Here is a 17,329-nt window from a genome sequence, read left to right as displayed (position 1 = left end):
CTGCAGGGGTAACCCGAGACCAAGTCAGCTGTGCTCCTATTCAACTATTCAACAGGTACCACAGGGCAGTGTGAATGGGAACTCACACCAGACAGACACACCAGACCGGTTACAGGCTACTGTGCAAAACCTGGACTGCACCACGATCAGAGCTTCGGGCAAAGCTCATTAACACGACCCAGCGCCATGGCACTGGGGTGGCACCCAACAGGTACATGAATGGCCCGAGCCAGCAATACATAATTCCTTTGTATGTTCTTTGCTTGTAAGTTACTTAGCATTTCAGCATACACTCGGGAAATACAGTAATGTACCTACAATGTACCTATGTATCCGAGAGTGTATGAGCAGTATTGCAGGAGACTCCTTACCTGTGCTCTCGGGGAGGTAGGGGTTGAGGCAGTATCTATGGTCTTGCACGTTCCTGCTGACTCTCAGGTACCGGCTCTTCAGCCCGCCCCCTTCACCTACTCGCGTTCAGAGCGGAATGCTAACACCTGCTCCTTACGAGGTTGATCCTTTCCTCTCTCCTGTTGCCCCCCCCCCCCCCGCATCCCGGCGTTCCTCTCGCAGAAGGTACTGCCTCGAGCGGATTTTCGCACCGTATGGGGCCAGTGCGTGAGCTGACGAGCTTGCCGTCGTTCAGTCGAGTGCGCCTTCTCTCAAGCACTCTGGGACCAGAGAGGCGCTCAAACGCCAGCCAGGAGCCCCCTCCCATCTCCCACTCCCCCTCTTTTTGAACTCTGCTTGGGTTCCAGTTTGAACAGATTGCCAAAGAGTGCTGCCTAAAAATACGCTGCCATTTTAAAACCCATTGTTTCCCTGCGTAAAGAAAAAATGACGGTTTGTAACCGAGGAGGTAATTGGCGGTTGAAGTAGCTAAAGAAGGGCCTTCCAAACGCATGGAGTACAGTGGGGGGTGGAGAGGGTTCAGGGAACCCTCCCTCATCGGCCCTCTGGCTTCTTTGGACGGAACACGTTCTACAGCTGAGGGCCCCACGAGGGGCCGGCTTCATGGCCCGTCCCTTCTGCGATGGAGCCTCGTTCTCTTTACGTGCTGAGTGGGGACGAACACAATCGCGGGTCGTGTTCTGTTACGACCGCTTCCCGTTTCATTTCACCGGCGGAGATGGCTTGGGCCTGGAGGACCCCCTTCACGCCCCACCCCGCTGAAAGCAGGCTCTCCATTCACATCTCTGGCTGGAGGACCCCCTTCACGCCCCACCCCGCTGAAAGCAGGCTCTCCATTCACATCTCTGGCTGGAGGACCCCCTTCACGCCCCACCCCGCTGAAAGCAGGCTCTCCATTCACATCTCTGGCTGGAGGACCCCCTTCACGCCCCACCCCGCTGAAAGCAGGCTCTCCATTCACATCTCTGGCTGGAGGACCCCCGTCACGCCCCACCCCGCTGAAAGCAGGCTCTCCATTCACATCTCTGGCTTTGTTCATGATCTTACAGCAGGAAGGGTCAGAGCACACAGGTTATTTGTTCGCAGGTGTTGGGCTGGCTGCGGCCGGGGCTTCGGTTTCAGGCAGAGATTTGTTCCCCGTCGCTGCGGATGATGGCGAGTTTTCATCGTCGCCCCTGCTGGTGGTGCGCCACCCGCAAATAAATCATCTTTCTGCTGCCTGCCAGACTGCATTTCCACAGCGTGCTTCCACTGGAGAGGCTCTCTATTGAAATGCACAGCACCGTGAAAGCTAAATACAAACAACAGAAAAACCGCAGATAAACCAAACATAGGCAGATCCGCTGCAGTGTGGTGCACTACTAGAAGTCACTATAAATATTACCGATATAAAGATATTATGCAATATAAAAAGAAAACATCGTATTCTAGTCTTAGTATAAAATGGTAGTGTGCAGGCAGTCCACCTCAGTAGCTATAATCCGTATAACAGGCCACACGGTTCCTCCTTTTCTTCCATTGTTCCAGTGACATTCCAGTTACATCAATATATAATGCAGTATGATAACAACCAGCTCATGACAATTAAGTAATAGACACGGCAGGAGTCAAAAGAAGATTAAATTGGCCCATTCTCAGGAGTGACTGATTCATTACCCCTTGGAGGGCTAGTTGGGAATAAACTGGAGATTGCCAGTCTTAAAGCTCTAAACCCAGAATTAAGCCGTGTACAGTTTCCGCACCTGGGGTCTCTTTCTCAAACACACCACCAGCTGCCCTGCTTCAATGGCTGCAGAACATGTCAGTCACTTCATTAAATACATACCGAATAAAGAGGATGTACTCATCAAAGGTTTGAAAAGAATGTTCTGAGAACGGCAAAACCTTGAATCTTTTACAACTGAATCACTTACAAATTATCTGCACAGACATATGTAGATAGTGAGTTCACAGAGGGATCCATGTCAATGGTTACAGGCACACTTCCACATAAACCTGCACATATAATGATTATTTAATGCTTTATTTTTAGACACACACACAGGACTTCCTTTGTTATGAAATAGCCTCATAAAACCCAGTAACCGTAGCGAAATAAGGAAAGTCCCTAGTGCTTTTAGAGATATAGATATATTTAGAGATAGAGATATATAAAACATGGGTTTCCCCCACCACTTTGCTCCTGCCCAGATTTCTAGTAAAGGCCATGGAGTCAGACGACACCTGTCTTGCTGCAGGTCCCTGGGTCCAGCCCTGGGCTGCAGAAAGTGGCTGTAGGGGGGTGGGACCACTGCCTGGGTAGAGGGAAGCATGACCAGACAGGTGGGCCACCATGAGGGGGGGTTTATAACAGCCTACATGAGACGACCGGATGCATCCGCAGAAGTGACAATCCCCCCAGGGCACTACATAATGGCTCCAAAAAAAGGGAGAAAAAAAAAAATCTCAAATGCCGACATCGCCAAGAGGAAAACACACACGCAGACATACTTCCACAGTCAAAGCAAGCTCATTTTACCATGAAGGTTCTGTTATCTTGCGTTTCAAGCGGATGTAATCCTTGACGGATTTTTTTTTTCTGTCCAGACAGATAATCTTTAGAGCGTGAACGTGGTGTGACGGCATCCACACACAGAGCTAAAGATATTCTCCTGTATGGGGATTAAACAGTGTTCAGATCGGTGCAGCTACATCCATGGATACACCCCCGCCCCCCGCCCCACTTCTTCCTGTGTCTTCGACTGCATCTCCAACGACAACGCGGAGAGAAAGAGAAGTCAAACACAGCCGGCAGGCTAATAATTATCATACCATTAGTACAAAGCCAGGCAAAGGCTACTGTGGCGATGGAGAGGGGAACCTAAAATGGGTGCTAAATAATACATGACATCCAGAGGTCCCTGCCACTCAAACAAAACAACATGCCTCGACGGGTTCTTCCCATTGCTACGGTAAACGGCGCGATAGCAAAGCTTGCGGTTAGGACACATTCAACCTCATTCGGGGCGATTCGTTTGGCAAACGGCGGTTCAGCTTCAACTCAGACAGCTGCTAGGGAACCGACGTACATAATTAACCAGGCCGTTCCTAGACTCCCGCTGTTGGAATCCCCCCTGATGTTCCACAACACCGGCTTAAATAAATCTCCTATAGGAGACCTGGGAAGAGCGGGCCCTTTGATGGACTTAACCCCGGGTTAGCGGAATCTCTTCCAGGTTTCGCTTCACGCCACGCACACACCAAACACAGCACTCGGGAGTGTGCGAGTCAGCGGGCGCAGCGTAACGGGTCTTTAAGACGATTACAGCTGCGTTCGCCGTCTCAGAAGTGAGACTTTCTGTAAGTCGGCCAATAAAAACACCGACTTCAGGATCAAGTGTCGCCCTCGCTAAATAACAGCACTGTGCGAGCGGCTTTGGGGTGGCATCTTTCTACACAGCCCCTTACAGGCCTGCACTGTCCATCTCATGAGCACACTCGGAGACGGGCGGGTTTGAAGCTGGTGACTGAGTGGATAAGGCTGAGCAGAAACGCACAGGCCCGGCTCTGCGGCCCAGCGGGGGAGCTCGGCCGCTGCCTGCCGCGTGTCTATTAGAGCCCCGATCATCCATTAGCCTCGCCGCGCCGGACGGCCCCCGGTTGCCGTGGGGAAGACGCACCGCTGCAGGTCTGCGTTTTATGCTAATGAGGCTTAATGTGCAAGAAACTCGGCGCGTCGCCGAGGGCCTCCTGTGCAAACAAGTACACAGATTCCCAGCATTCCTTTGGGGTGCCCTCGCCATATCCAATCACGGCACAGCAGCCAGATTCACAGAGCCTGGGGAGAGGCAGGCATTCGTTTTTTTGCCAAAACAGCAAATCTTCTTTGTTTAAAAACAGGACCGACGTGTACGGTTGTGCCAAACCCTTTTCCAAAATTTTAATTAACTCATTAAAATTCAAAAGGGTCTTGGGGAATAAGCATTTCTTGAAATCTTTGCAAATTTGCTTTCTTCTTTATCACATAATTGCTTCTTTTTAGCTGGTATCAGACTAAGCCACCCTTGACCGAATACATATTCAATATAAGTAGGTAGAGACCTCTCTCCCATTTGTAATTTCCATAATACGGTGGCATCTAAATACTGGCATTCATTCTAGACAAAAGTGTTTGTGGTGCGCTGGAATAGCACAGCTATACAAACGGAGAAAGGGAAGGTAGGGGAAGCACAGACCTATGAGTTATGCATCCTCTGCCTCTCCTGCCAACAACCCAAACGCAGAGGGGAGGGAGGTGGGGGTTTACCACACTCAGAAAAAAAGGAATTTATGGCTGAAAACAAGAGCCAGATTGTGCACCTGAGCTCATCTTTTACCGGCCGTCTATAGTCCTGAGTGAAACAATCCCTGCGCTCCAGGGTGATGGCACAAAGGAATCTCTGTCTGTACACAAAACTGACTTATACGGCAGTTTTAAAGCCCCGGACGGGATTCCTACAGTAAACGGCCACAGACAAAAGAACGGCAAGAACCATTCTGATTAAAGGGGTACAGTGGAAAAAAAGCCAGGTGGTCTTATTGAAAAGCAGTCTTTTGTGTACAACAGAATCAGCTGTGAGCCTCTAAGGCAGTGGTCTTCAACCCTGGTCCAGGAGAGCCACAGGGTTTGCTGGTTTTGTCTTCACCTTAAAATCAGCAACCAAATGAGACTCAATTAACCAGGTGAGCTAAGTTCACTGTGTAATCAACTGCTCTAATCGAATAATTAAGCGCAGCATAAACCTGAAAACCAGCAGAACCTTTAGCTCTCCAGGACCAGGGTTGGAGTCTACTGCTCTATAGATAGTCACTTCTGTTCTGTGTGCATGTCCAACCAAAGGCGTCAGACAGAAGAGACACAAGCCAGGCCGGTTTGAGCAGGGCACTTTGGGGTGGAGCTCAGCGTGTGACGGAGCCTCCTTTCGTGTTTTATGGCTCGGGGCAGTGGTGTGAAGGTGAGATGGGAGGCCATGACCTACCTGTCTGCGTCCACCTGGCCTGTGGAGGCCTTGCGCTGGAGGGCCTCTCTCACCGACGTCACCCCGTCCGGCAGCCGGTTCAACCGCCGCGTGTACAGACTCAGTCCTCCGTCCGTCATGTACCTGGAGGGACAGGCATTCCCTGTTAACAGACCTACTGAGTGCAAACAGATGCTATTCCAGCCATAGGCTTACAGTACAGCCCCGGTAAGCAAAGTGAAGGTCACTGTCACGTACTGAAAATGAGAAAATCTACATTAGTATCATACAGCTGTGTTTCTTACGCTTTTTGGCCCACCACAATTTCGAAAATAGTATTCTTTTAAATTCAATTTAAGGGTGAGAGCCTTTAGGCAGTATTCAATAAAACGTTTTCTGTAATTTATATTTTTAGAATTTCAGTTTCATATTAAAACCCCTCTAACTAGGTATGGTTCAGCTGTTGTTTCAATCAATACATGGAAAATGAGCTCGAAGTGACCCAATTTCAATATGGAAGTAAAAGTAAATAAATCTTTTGCCATTTCACACTGGAAGCTAAGCCAATAAAAGCTATTTAAAATGCTGAAATGTAAACCATGTCCAAAGTAAATACATTAAATGTAAGGAAGTCCATAAATCAGCTGTCAGCTGATGTGTCCCACTGGAAAATGCTTTCTACTTATTCCGCATTTAGGAAAAGATTCATCCTTTACATCATCCAATGCAACCACTGGTAGCCATTCTAGTAAAACAGCATTGTGACAATTATAACGTATTTAGTTTAAAGTAGATATGACAATAGATTAGATGCAGTATGAACCCATTTTTGTACGTATTGCAATGTGAATTTTAAACACTTTTTCCAAGCTATTGAGGTTTTCTCTCTCTTTGTTTATTTGAGGCCATTTTTGTGATCATTCGCACTGCCATGTTAAATGAAGGTCTACGATTTGCTAAACAGTGAGAAGAGAGCCAAGGTCACTTCAGTAGGAACAGACTGCACATGGACCGCAGATGTGGGTGGACAGAAGCCTTTCATGGTTAAATAAACTTTACAAGTCAACACAACTTCATCATAAATATTTACTCTGCTGAGAGAGAGAGAGAGAGAGAGAGAAAGATGAATATATATAGTGTATACACAAACAGTCCAACTCCAACAACTCCAGATAATGCCTATCAGTGGCAGATATAAACATGCATGGTTATATTGTGTGGGGAGGGGGGGGGGGGGGGTCTCTCAACGCAGAGGCTGTTAGTCAGATGTAGACCACAGCTTTTCTTTTGTGTAAGTTCCTGTCAAATAAAACTCACTGAATAGCACTCACAACCTTTACTAGAGATGGAGAAAACATGATGTCAGTGACCAATTTTAGTACCTTTAAAAGGGCACTTGTCACAACCTATTTCTTCAATAGTTATTTTAACATTTAAGATGCAAGCAAGCAGAAAATGTGATTAACTGTTAATTAAGAATAACAATAAAAAAAACACCACCGCAAAATAGATATGGGCAAAGAATTGTAAGAATTTATTTTTCTCTTGTGCTCATTTTTCATGCTAATAGTAACCTGCAGTAGGGCTCTAAACTGGAAGCAATTAAACCACTTAGCCACTACTTAAAACAATCCATAGAACACAGTCAGTGGTTTTACTCAAAAGAAAAAAAAACATCAATGTTTCCATTTAGACATATTCACAACCAAAACATGAAGTTCAAAAGTCAATCTTAAACATAAACACTTCAGTAATTATAATTATTTTAGTGAACGGACTGAAGGCCTATTAAACCATTGACGATGTTAACATACCTTTCCGCATTGAACATCTAAGCAACGCAAATCCAACGCCAAACCAAAAAAAATAAAATAAAATGAAATAAAGATCCTGGTTGGTTAGATGATTTAGGCTGTCCTGCTGTGCTCCAGCGAAATCTCCTGTAACAAAGACTGCAGGTTCTAGTGAGGTGTGTAGACTCTCCAGTGAGTGTGTGTGTGCGTGTGTGCGTGTGCGTTCATGCGTGCGTGCGTGTCTGTGTGTGTGGGGGGCCCTACTGGCCTTCTCCCTCTAGGTCACTACAAGCGTGTGCTGTCTGCCCAGTGAAGGAATGCACCCTCTCTGCTTCTCTGTAGCCCTGTCAACAGAAAAGTCTCTGTGTGCCTTGTGAGCCCTCCTCAGAAAGAGATGGAAAGATGGAGAGATAGAGAGAGAGAGCGCAGGCAAGCAGGAGGAGGAGGAGTAGGAGGAGTAGGAGGAGAGAAGAGAGGAGGCCTTTTAAAGAACGCTGAGGCGCTGAATCACCTCAGCCGGCCGGAGCTCTGTGTGAGAGTAAAAGGCAGGCTGAGGCAGGAGACCTCCAGCGATCGGAGAAGGAGAAAGAGATGGTGGGAGGGAGAGAAAGAACGAGCGTGGAGGATAGGGGGGTGTCTGAATGGAGGGGGAAGGTAGGCATTTGGGAAAAGGGGAAGGGGTTGGGGGTGGGGGTGGATCCTCAGCATAGCCTGTGGCGCTGATTATCATGAGTAGTGAACCGAAACTCATCCATCACATTATCTCCTTTTTTTGTTATTGTAAGCAGTTAAAACTGGAGACAAAATCATTTAAGAGAGCTTTTACAGATTGGGGTTTTACCCAGACTGGATACTTAGCACTGAGAAATGTAACTAGATGAATAGTTCACATTTGCAGTGTGAAAATACAATTGTTGAAAACATTAATTATCCAGAACAAATATCACGCTATAGACTGTGAGCCTCACATAAAATGGAAGAAAAATGAATATCTACAAACCATTGCCTCAAAAATAGGAAATGAATCAAGCAAACAATATTTTGGAGATGTCTGCCTACACAATAGGCATTGCGTCACTATCTGTAATTAAATCTTGTACAAAGGTACATCACATCAGCGGCAACAGAAGGAACAGTTGAGTCAGGTTCAGGCAGTCGCTCAAGCAGGACGTGTGGCATGTACCAGCTCACTGAGGGAAGCAGAGTTCATCTGTGAACGAGCTGGGCCGTTTGTGTACAAGCAAGCAATGGGCAATGATTTATCGTTAGCTGCTCAGTGCCAGGGCTGCAACCTTATGGATCAATCAGCATTTTTATGGAGGTTACCCCATTTCATCCTCAGATAATGTTCTCCCAGCACTGCTGTGAAGGCTACACGGCTGTTGTGAAAACAGCCCTTGGCTCCTATGTAAATAACCGCAAATGTCACTTTCCGTCAAACAGCCCAGCGCACCTCAGGGCCGGTCCAGAACCTCATCAAGGTTAACTAATCTATAGGGGCAGGAGTCAAGGAGCTTCGACCCCAGTTTATACAAGGGTCTATTTAGATTCCTTTTAACTCTGTTACTGAGTAGCGTGCTGTGGACATACCCGTCTGGACTGGGCTATAAATCAACAACCAGAGACATTAACGGAAGAATTTCCACAAAAGCCAGCTTCAACCTGATCAGACAGCAAGTGCGTAAATTATGGAAAGAACAGGCTCTTTTTCAGATTTAAATCATATGGGGAGACCAGGTTTGAAAGGATAGCTGTCCATTTTATATGAATATCAAATTACAAAAGGAAATGGACAATTTTTTAAATCTATACAGTGATCTCCAAAAGTATGGAAAGAGTAGAGTGAAATTCATTCTTTTTACTGCTTGAGATCAAAAGATGAATATGAGACAAAAGTACAGGCAATCATCTTTTATTTCATATATTTGCATGTGTATATGTTTTACCATTTTACAGAAGCAGCTGTTTGTGTGCTGATTCTCTCCATTTTCAGCTGCACACAATTTAGTTAACTTAAAAGTGAATCAAAACCATGAACTCTAATATTTGGCAGCATAGTCCTTAAATGCATCAATCTCCAACCCATCGACATCACCAAACATTTGGTCTGTACTTCGGAAATGCTGGTCTAGGGCTTCATTATAACCCTTTTCAGTTGAAATCCCTGCTTTCAGTTGGAGGTTTTGGTCCACAGTCTCCTCTACAGTAAGTGAAATGCATGCTTAACTGGAATTAAATCAGGCAACTGACTTGGTCAATCCAAAACTTTCCACTTTCCCATTGATAAAAGCTTTGGTTGCATAGGCAGTGTGCTATGAGATTTCAGGAATTTGAACATAGCCAGACAAAAACTGTCTGTAAACTTCCAAATCCATCGTACTGCTGCCATCCTCCATAACAACAATAAACATGAGTGAGCCGGTTCCAGAACCAGCCCTAAATGCCCAAGTGATGACACCTTCCTTTTCACAGATGAGGTGCTTTTTCAGATCATGAGCTGTTCCTTCCTTTCTCCACACTTTCGGCTTTCCGTTGCTTTGGTAAAGGTTTATTTTAGTCTCATCTGTCCATAAAACTCTGTTCCAATGCTTGTATTTTTTGGCAAAAGATATTCCGGCCTTTCGATTCTTGCTGCTGAAGAGAAGTTTGCATCTTGCAGTGTAGCCTTTGAAATTCTGCTCTCTAAGTTTTCTGCCGACAGTGGCTTGTGTTATTTTACCTCTGTCCTCTGGAGACTGCTGGTGATGTCACTGACCATTGTTTTAGGTTTCTTTACAGATCTTAGGATTTGTTTGCTGTTACTTCCTTGGCCAACCTGTATTGTGACCATTCCGAAAGTGGTTTCTTTCTTTTTAAAGACTTCAAACTGCAGTACTTGAGATATGCCTATTAACCAATTCTTCTGTCAGTTTAGAGATTAGCCTAGTTGTTTTCAGCCATAGTTACTCCTCTGGTCTGCACAATGTATGCCTTCTTTTTCCAAATGCAATCCCCACAGACAAAAACAAAGGCTAAAACCAAGACTGGACACTCACTGCTCTGGTATGTGTGAACAATCAAACACAGCTGAAAATGGGGGGACTCTGTAAAATGGTAAAATATATCCACATATAAAGTACTGTGAAATAAAAGATTACTATCTGTATGTTTGCCTCGTACTCATCTTTTGATCTCAAATCCAAATGCAAAAACAGCTAATTTCACTCTATATTTGCCCTACGTATGGAGGTCTCAGTAGCCATTTTAACTTTCACTGCATTTGTTTGCTTTCATGGAATCCCCTGATATCCCGCTATTTTATATGCATGAATATGTCTTGTTTGGTCTTGATGTTTGCACTTTGCTCTCCTCTATTCTGCCACACCAATCCTGGCTAGGTCTTGCAGCGAGTTAAATTCTCAAATTGAAACCATAGTAAAAATAAAGGACGATAGATTATACAGTAAATTTATATAACTAGCCTGCTGTAATACATTTCTGGATATTTCTGATGTATTTACCTCCCTGATTGCCCACCCCCCGGTCTTAAGCCCATCTCCATTTCATAGAGGTTCAACACAACCGAGACAATGCATCCAGCCATTAACAGCAGATGCCCCATTTAGAATTGGTTTCAATTGCAATGCAAAACCATCTTTTATGTGCTTCAGTTAACTCAATTTAGCATCCTTGACAATGCAGTTCTGAAATCTGTATGCTTCCGTGAGTTTCGTGATTATCTGGTGGGACGACAGCAGTAAAATAACCATCGCTGTCTCTTGGTCATTAATCGCTCAGAAGTCCTGCCAAATCTTCCCGTGTGTCTTTTCTAAAAAAGCACAGTGCTTGATATTTTATTACAACTGCACCTCATAATAAATCATCAGAGGCTTTTTCCGCAGGTGAAAGGGGATTGGGTTTCTTTAACTCCCCGTGCCGGTGTAGGTTCCTCAAAGGGAAGGTGCCTTTAAAAGCTGGCTGATTGTGGTGTATAAAAGAGGAGGTATGCAGGTGTCTGCTTCTGGACACCCAGAGACAGGGATATAAAAAACAACAGCTTCTTCCAGTCACATCTTGGAAGGTGACGGAGAACTGCTGCTATAATTTCTTTTTTTTAAGTCAGCAAGTCTGCCGGTAAACACAGCCTTGCCCGCATTTGGCAAAACCTTAAAGGATTCGACAAGTTCTTGGGTGATCTAGTGTCTCCCTGCTATAAAGGCCTTTTTTACGCGTGCGGTCAAATGCTTCCTTTCACATTACCTTATATAGAGTACAGCTGAAGACCCCTCGGTTTTTAAGTGCCAGTTAACAGTTGAACTCAACTGAACTGTAACACAACAGTACATAGAGAGCAGCCTCTCACAATTTGGTTGCATGTGAATCCACAGATACATTTTTCCAGAATGAGATCTTAATCTTCACTTGAAAATCACCACTTTCAAGCAGCAGACTGAAGATGAAAGTGCACTATTGCATGCAACACCTATAATATATAATTTGTTATTTAGCGGATGCTTTTATCCAAAGTAACTTACAGTTGATTAGACTAAGCAGGGGACAATCCACCCTGAAGCGATATGGGGTTAAGGGCCTTGCTCAAGGCCGCATCAGCTGTGCAGATCTTATTGGGGCTACACCTGGGCTTGAAGCACCAACCTACCAGGTCCCAGTAATGCCCCTTAGCCACAGGGCTACAGGGTAGCTACAAATTAGGACTCATTTAAAAACATACAATGTTGAGCGACACCATACTAGAAAGTGCTAAGAAGTGCTATCCTTTTACATGAATCATACCGAACAGGTACATTTATAGCTGTGTGTTTTTGCACCCGAATATTAAATAAATTCACACAATTAATATCTCAGAAATCTGGCCTTTACACTGCATTCCTGGTGTCAGCAGTAATGTTTCCCATTAGTAGAACCTCAAATGAACCCGGTCATCTTGCTCTGCATAGTGCCAGAACAGAATGAAGCAGATCTACAGAGATTGAGAAGCTGATTGGCTAAAACAACCTGAAACATCCCAATATCATTCCTGGATGTGACTTCATACCTTATACCACTGTGAGTGACCCCATACTTGACATCTGTTATGACTATACCAGTCTGCATGACCCCATACCTGCCTTCTGTTATGACTATACCACTGTGAGTGACCCCATACCTGCCTTCTGTTATGACTATACCACTGTGAGTGACCCTATACCTGCCTTCTGTTATGCCTATACCACTGTGCATGACCCCAAACCTGCCTTCTGTTATGCCTATACCACTGTGCATGACCCCAAACCTGCCCTTTGTTATGACTATACCACTGTGAGTGACCCCATACCTGCCTTCTGTTATGCCTATACCACTGTGCATGACCCCAAACCTGCCTTTTGTTATGGCTATACCACTGTGCATGACCCCAAACCTGCCTTTTGTTATGGCTATACCACTGTGCGTGACCCCAAACCTAATTGCTAGTCGAGACTGCACCACAATGAGTGATTTCATATCTGCTTCCTGGTCAAGACAAATTTTATACAAATGTGGGTAACCGTAAATTTCCTGTCATGTTTTCAAATGGAAACTGGTTTGCAATAACTTGAAATAGAGGAATGTTCATGGCTCACAGCGATGGTCAATAAAAGGTTATACGCACAGATCAGACAAGCCTCTGATTCATTCATGCAAACTGTTCTCATATTCAGGGGAAACCACTTCTTTTATGAAATGACAAAGTAACTATCAAGTAGACAATAGAGAGACAGAGGAAACCACAACACTGGCCTGCTTATGACAAACTCTCAGGAGGCAAAAGCAACACTGCCATCTAGTGGCATTTTGACATGCCAACCAATAAAAAGGTATATACCTTTATGTGCATGTGTGTGTGAGTGTGTGAATAACTGAAATCAATTCATCCAAAATAAAAAATAATAGCTAATGCATGCTCAATAATTATTGCCAAACCACTTTTTCAAACAATTAAATTGTTGGAATAGTGCCCTCCAAAAACTAACCTCCTAAAAAGAGAGTAGTCCAACTATTGTACCTCTGGATAGAAATTAAATTACAAAAAGAAATGCGCTCAACTCAAAGTGTCAAATGTACTTGGGTGTTGGTCCTACAAATAGTATAAAGTCAGTACAATAAAGGACCGAACAACCATGAAAAGGGTCAGGGCTGGGCCAGTGTGGGTTTTTTTTTGACATTTGATTGATTTTTTTCACAGTGCAATTTTCAATCACTATGGTAACAGGATGAACTGTTTGAAACTTTTTTTGACAAGACCAAAATCCTTTCCTATAACCCCCTGCCTGAGTTTATAGTCCTTAAATTCAGGTTTCCATATATACAGTTGTCGGACCGACACTCTGTACCAAACATTGTATAGCTGTATAATAATTCAAGCTCATTGGTTGAAAATTCGAATTGCTGCAGCCAATGGCGTGTGGGGGGTTTCAACATCAGCGCATTTACAGAGAAGTGGGAGGGATAAACAGTGTTGTGGTTTGAGGGTGTTTGTTGCTGCTATTTTTCTCTTGACCGTTAGAACTCGAAAATTACCTATTGTACCTTTTAAGGGGTCAAAAAGGCTCAGTTATGAATATTCTTAATCAAGCCCTTTCAAGAGCTACTGAAGCCTAGCACAGTGGACATACAGCCTAGCACTAGAAAGCCAGAATTACAGAGCAGCACTCACCCGCAGGTTAGGAAATTACAAAAATAAATGTCAAATGTACCTGGGTGCTGGTCAAACAAACAGTATCAAGTCAGGCCAATAAAGAACCAAACTACCACGACAAACATTTAATTATTTACTACACAATCTGGTTAAAATGGCCAGTTATAAATATTCCTATAATCAAGCTACTGAAGCCGAGCAGAGTGGCCATAGCACAGCCCAGCGGGAGAAACCCAGAGCTGCAGTGCAGTACTCACCCGCTGGTGACATCGCTGGCCCGCATGTTCTTGCTCAGCACGTCTCCGTCGCTCATGTACCCCGGGGCGTCCATGCCGATGCCCTCCAGGTCCAGCTCCTCCACCTTGTCGGCCAGGTCGGGGCCGCAGACGGCGCTGCCGCGGGGGGCCAGCTGCCGCCGCAGGGGGCCGGAGTAGAGGTAGCGGCCGCTCTCGGAGCTGACGAAGCGGCTGGCGTGCGCCCGGGGCGGGTAGCCGTTACCCACCGAGGGCGCGTCCCCCGCCTGCAGCCGCGGGCTGGTCTGCCCCAGTCGCCACGACAACGGCGTGGAGCGCGAGGCCATGGCGAGCACGCCGCGCCCGCTGATCTCCGTGGTGACGCTGCCGTCGAAGGTGGTCTCCAAGGTGCTGGGGAGAAAGGGATAGCTGTATTTTTACTCTGGACTGCACCCGGGGGGGCAGACGGTCATGTCAAAAGGGTAATCTTACGTTGTGTGTTTGCTAATCAATCAAGGGATTTCTTTTTGTTAAATGAGCAGCCTTGTATACTGAAAAGGCAGCTCTGGGTCCCAGCAGATTTCATGTTGTGGTTAGTGTGATTGGAGACCAGGGTTCAGGGTTCACCTGTTCCCCCTTTTCCTCTTTGTATAATTTTTTTTTATTTTAAATGCTAGAACAAATTTTATTTTTCAACTCAATCCAGGCGGTTTGGGGAAAAAGGACAATCTAGGCCCATTGAAGCAACTCTCAGTTTAGAGGGTAGAAGAGTTTAAAAAATTGCATAGAGCGGGAGAAACAGCCGGAAAGGGAGAAAAATGGAAGACATCTCCGAGCTGAGTCAAGCCAACACCCTGAGACCGAAACCCCTGCTGCTCAAAATGCATGTGTCACGCTGTCCTGCCCTGCCTATCAGTACCCCCCGTCTTCTTCTTCCAGCTTGGTGATTGGTGGGAGTTATCCCTCCATCTGCAGCACCTGGAGTTTGATTTACTTCCTAATAAAAGCTCCAACGTCACTGCCCTAGTAATCTCGCACCCTTTGCCGGACAGACTTTTCTTTTCCTTTTTTTTTTTGCACTTTCATCATTGTAACACTCACACCCCATTCTATTTGAGAGTATAGCTGATCATAATAAAATATTGTTATCCTTTATTGCTTTTGTCACGTGGAATGAGAGGTCGTAACACTCGTCACTTGCCGGACGCGAATTTGACCCTGTTCGACACGCCAGCCTGCCAATCAAGCGCAATGACTCTTCAGGGGGCGAGAGGCTTGTCTGAAGTGCACAAATACACCATTTCCCTTTCATGGGAAAACAAAAAGAAAGACCTCTAAACAACTGTCTAAGCACTCTCTGAAGAGGATTCACAGGCTCCTGTCTGTAGTTCCCAGGGCTTTGAGCCTGGCCGGGCCAAAGACCAGACCCAGAATAGACAATGTTGGCTTGTTAATAACTGGCGACAGGCCAAGCTCCTGGGAGTTCTGCCTGCTTTCGCTCTCAAAGTTACTGAACTATTTATGAGGGGCAGCCTTGGTTAAGAGTTTCTACAGAATCCCAGAAGAAGCACGGCTTTACTTGTGAGGGTCCTTCACCTCATCCATCCGTAAAGAATTCATAATATGTAAAATATAACTTATTAAAGCCGCGCTACAGTGTGTATCATTTTCAAATCACCAAAGTAGTAATAACCATCTTCATATATAGTTTAGAAGTCATAATTACAATCGAGAAAGAATGTTGCATGGACCAAAGGAATTATATTGAGCAAAAGAAAAGGTCTGCACACAATACACAAATAAGGCTGCAAAAAGCTTGCTTATAGACCTATTATATTAACTTACAGTACAGCAACTGTTCAGCCCCCCTGCTGCTATAAGTTAATAAAAGAGGCGTATAAGCAACACACAAGTATTAAAAACGGGTCATGCTGGGATACTGCGGTCCGTATCAGAATTTGAAGGGGTACTGTATGAGCACAGCTGACAGTGAGAAGGGGCCGAGGGTCAAAGCCTACCCATCAGCCCCGTGAGGGAGTCCACAGCCTGCTGCTGTCCGGACAATGGAGCTGCCAGCGTTTCGTCCCATTCACATGCCAAGCACAAGATTGGAACAATATTTAACGCCACTTCAGAACCCTCCCACCGGGACACTTCTGGATCTTTCCTTTGTCCCCGGGAACAAAACGCGCTTTGTCGCAAAGTCAGGGGAACCGCGGGGGTTCCTCTCGGCCATTTCGGGCCCATTTCATGGACTGGTCCCGGAGGGCCGAGAGCCTCTTCACACTCACACGGGGCACAAAAAACCCGACGGTCCGTTTCGGGGAGCAATGACATGGAGTCGTCTGCCGTAATCAAAAGACGGGGGCATGGGAGCCGATGTCTTTTCTCTCGCTGAGAATTCATCCGTTTTCTCCTCCTCGTGAAACTCACCTGCACCAGAAAAACACTCCACTGCAATCCTCCACTTGAAAAAGATGCTGCTATGCTTGCCCGCTTGCCCACTTGTCCCCTCCAGCACAGTGATGGCACTGTGGTGCTCTGGCACTCTGGGTGCCGGTCACGGCCTTAATGCTGAATGCACAGTAGATGGCGGCCTCCCCACCTCAGCAGTAGCAACGTAGCGCTTTCCATTGCAAATCACAGCGCCTGGACTTTAGGATTAGCTTCACCGCCCCGCGGGAGCAATAAATTCCACTGCTTGTCTAAACAGCACCACCTACAACTCCCTTTTACAATCCGCAGCTAGAGTTTAGCTCTCCGCTGGGGAGGCGGCCTGGGTAATTTAGGGCTGTCCGCGGCGAGTAAAGAGGAGCGTTAAGCGTGTGCGGTGGTGTAGTACTCTCCCACACGTCCACACACACTTAAACGTAACGCACGCGGAGATCCACGGATGACCAAAGAACTCAGTTTGTTCAGGTAAGCGCCTGTTCAAGGGCCCACCCGTCTCCCAAATTCAAGGACTCATCAGTCTGCAGTATGCTCAAATGTTAAACACATTAACAATGCTACGCGGCAAAAAAGAAAAAAGAAAAGTCTCAACAAGTATTTTAGTCTTATATCTAGACTAAAAATCTCATTTATATTCCTTTTTTGGTAAGTAATATAAGTAAGTAAGCCAAAAATATTGCCAATGAGGTGAGATAATTGGATTAAGATTTGCAAGATGGGGTGAGAAAATGTCCCTTGTCAAGCAAACTTAACTTAAAAGAAGCTAAAACGTTCTACTTGAGACAAAAAAAATAAGCCAGTCTCATTTCA

General features: G+C 45.6%; 1 protein-coding gene across 4 annotated transcripts in view; it reads right to left on the bottom strand.

The window, feature by feature from the left end:
* LOC133131357 (neuron navigator 2-like) overlaps nt 1-17,329 on the bottom strand; it is a 90,022-nt gene that overhangs the window by 43,002 nt on the left and 29,691 nt on the right. For all 4 annotated transcript variants that reach the window (XM_061246671.1, XM_061246672.1, XM_061246673.1 and 1 more), the window contains exons 10-11: nt 14,093-14,479; nt 5,409-5,531 (exon numbers count right to left, since the gene is read on the bottom strand). In XM_061246671.1, coding sequence (XP_061102655.1) covers nt 5,409-5,531; nt 14,093-14,479 — 510 coding nt within the window. The remainder of the gene's footprint in view (nt 1-5,408; nt 5,532-14,092; nt 14,480-17,329) is intronic.

This window comes from Conger conger, chromosome 6 (assembly GCF_963514075.1).
Source record: "Conger conger chromosome 6, fConCon1.1, whole genome shotgun sequence".
NCBI classification, from domain to species: Eukaryota; Metazoa; Chordata; class Actinopteri; order Anguilliformes; family Congridae; genus Conger; species Conger conger.
Note: the sequence above shows the minus strand (reverse complement) of the source record. Positions and strands in the feature narration are given on the sequence as shown.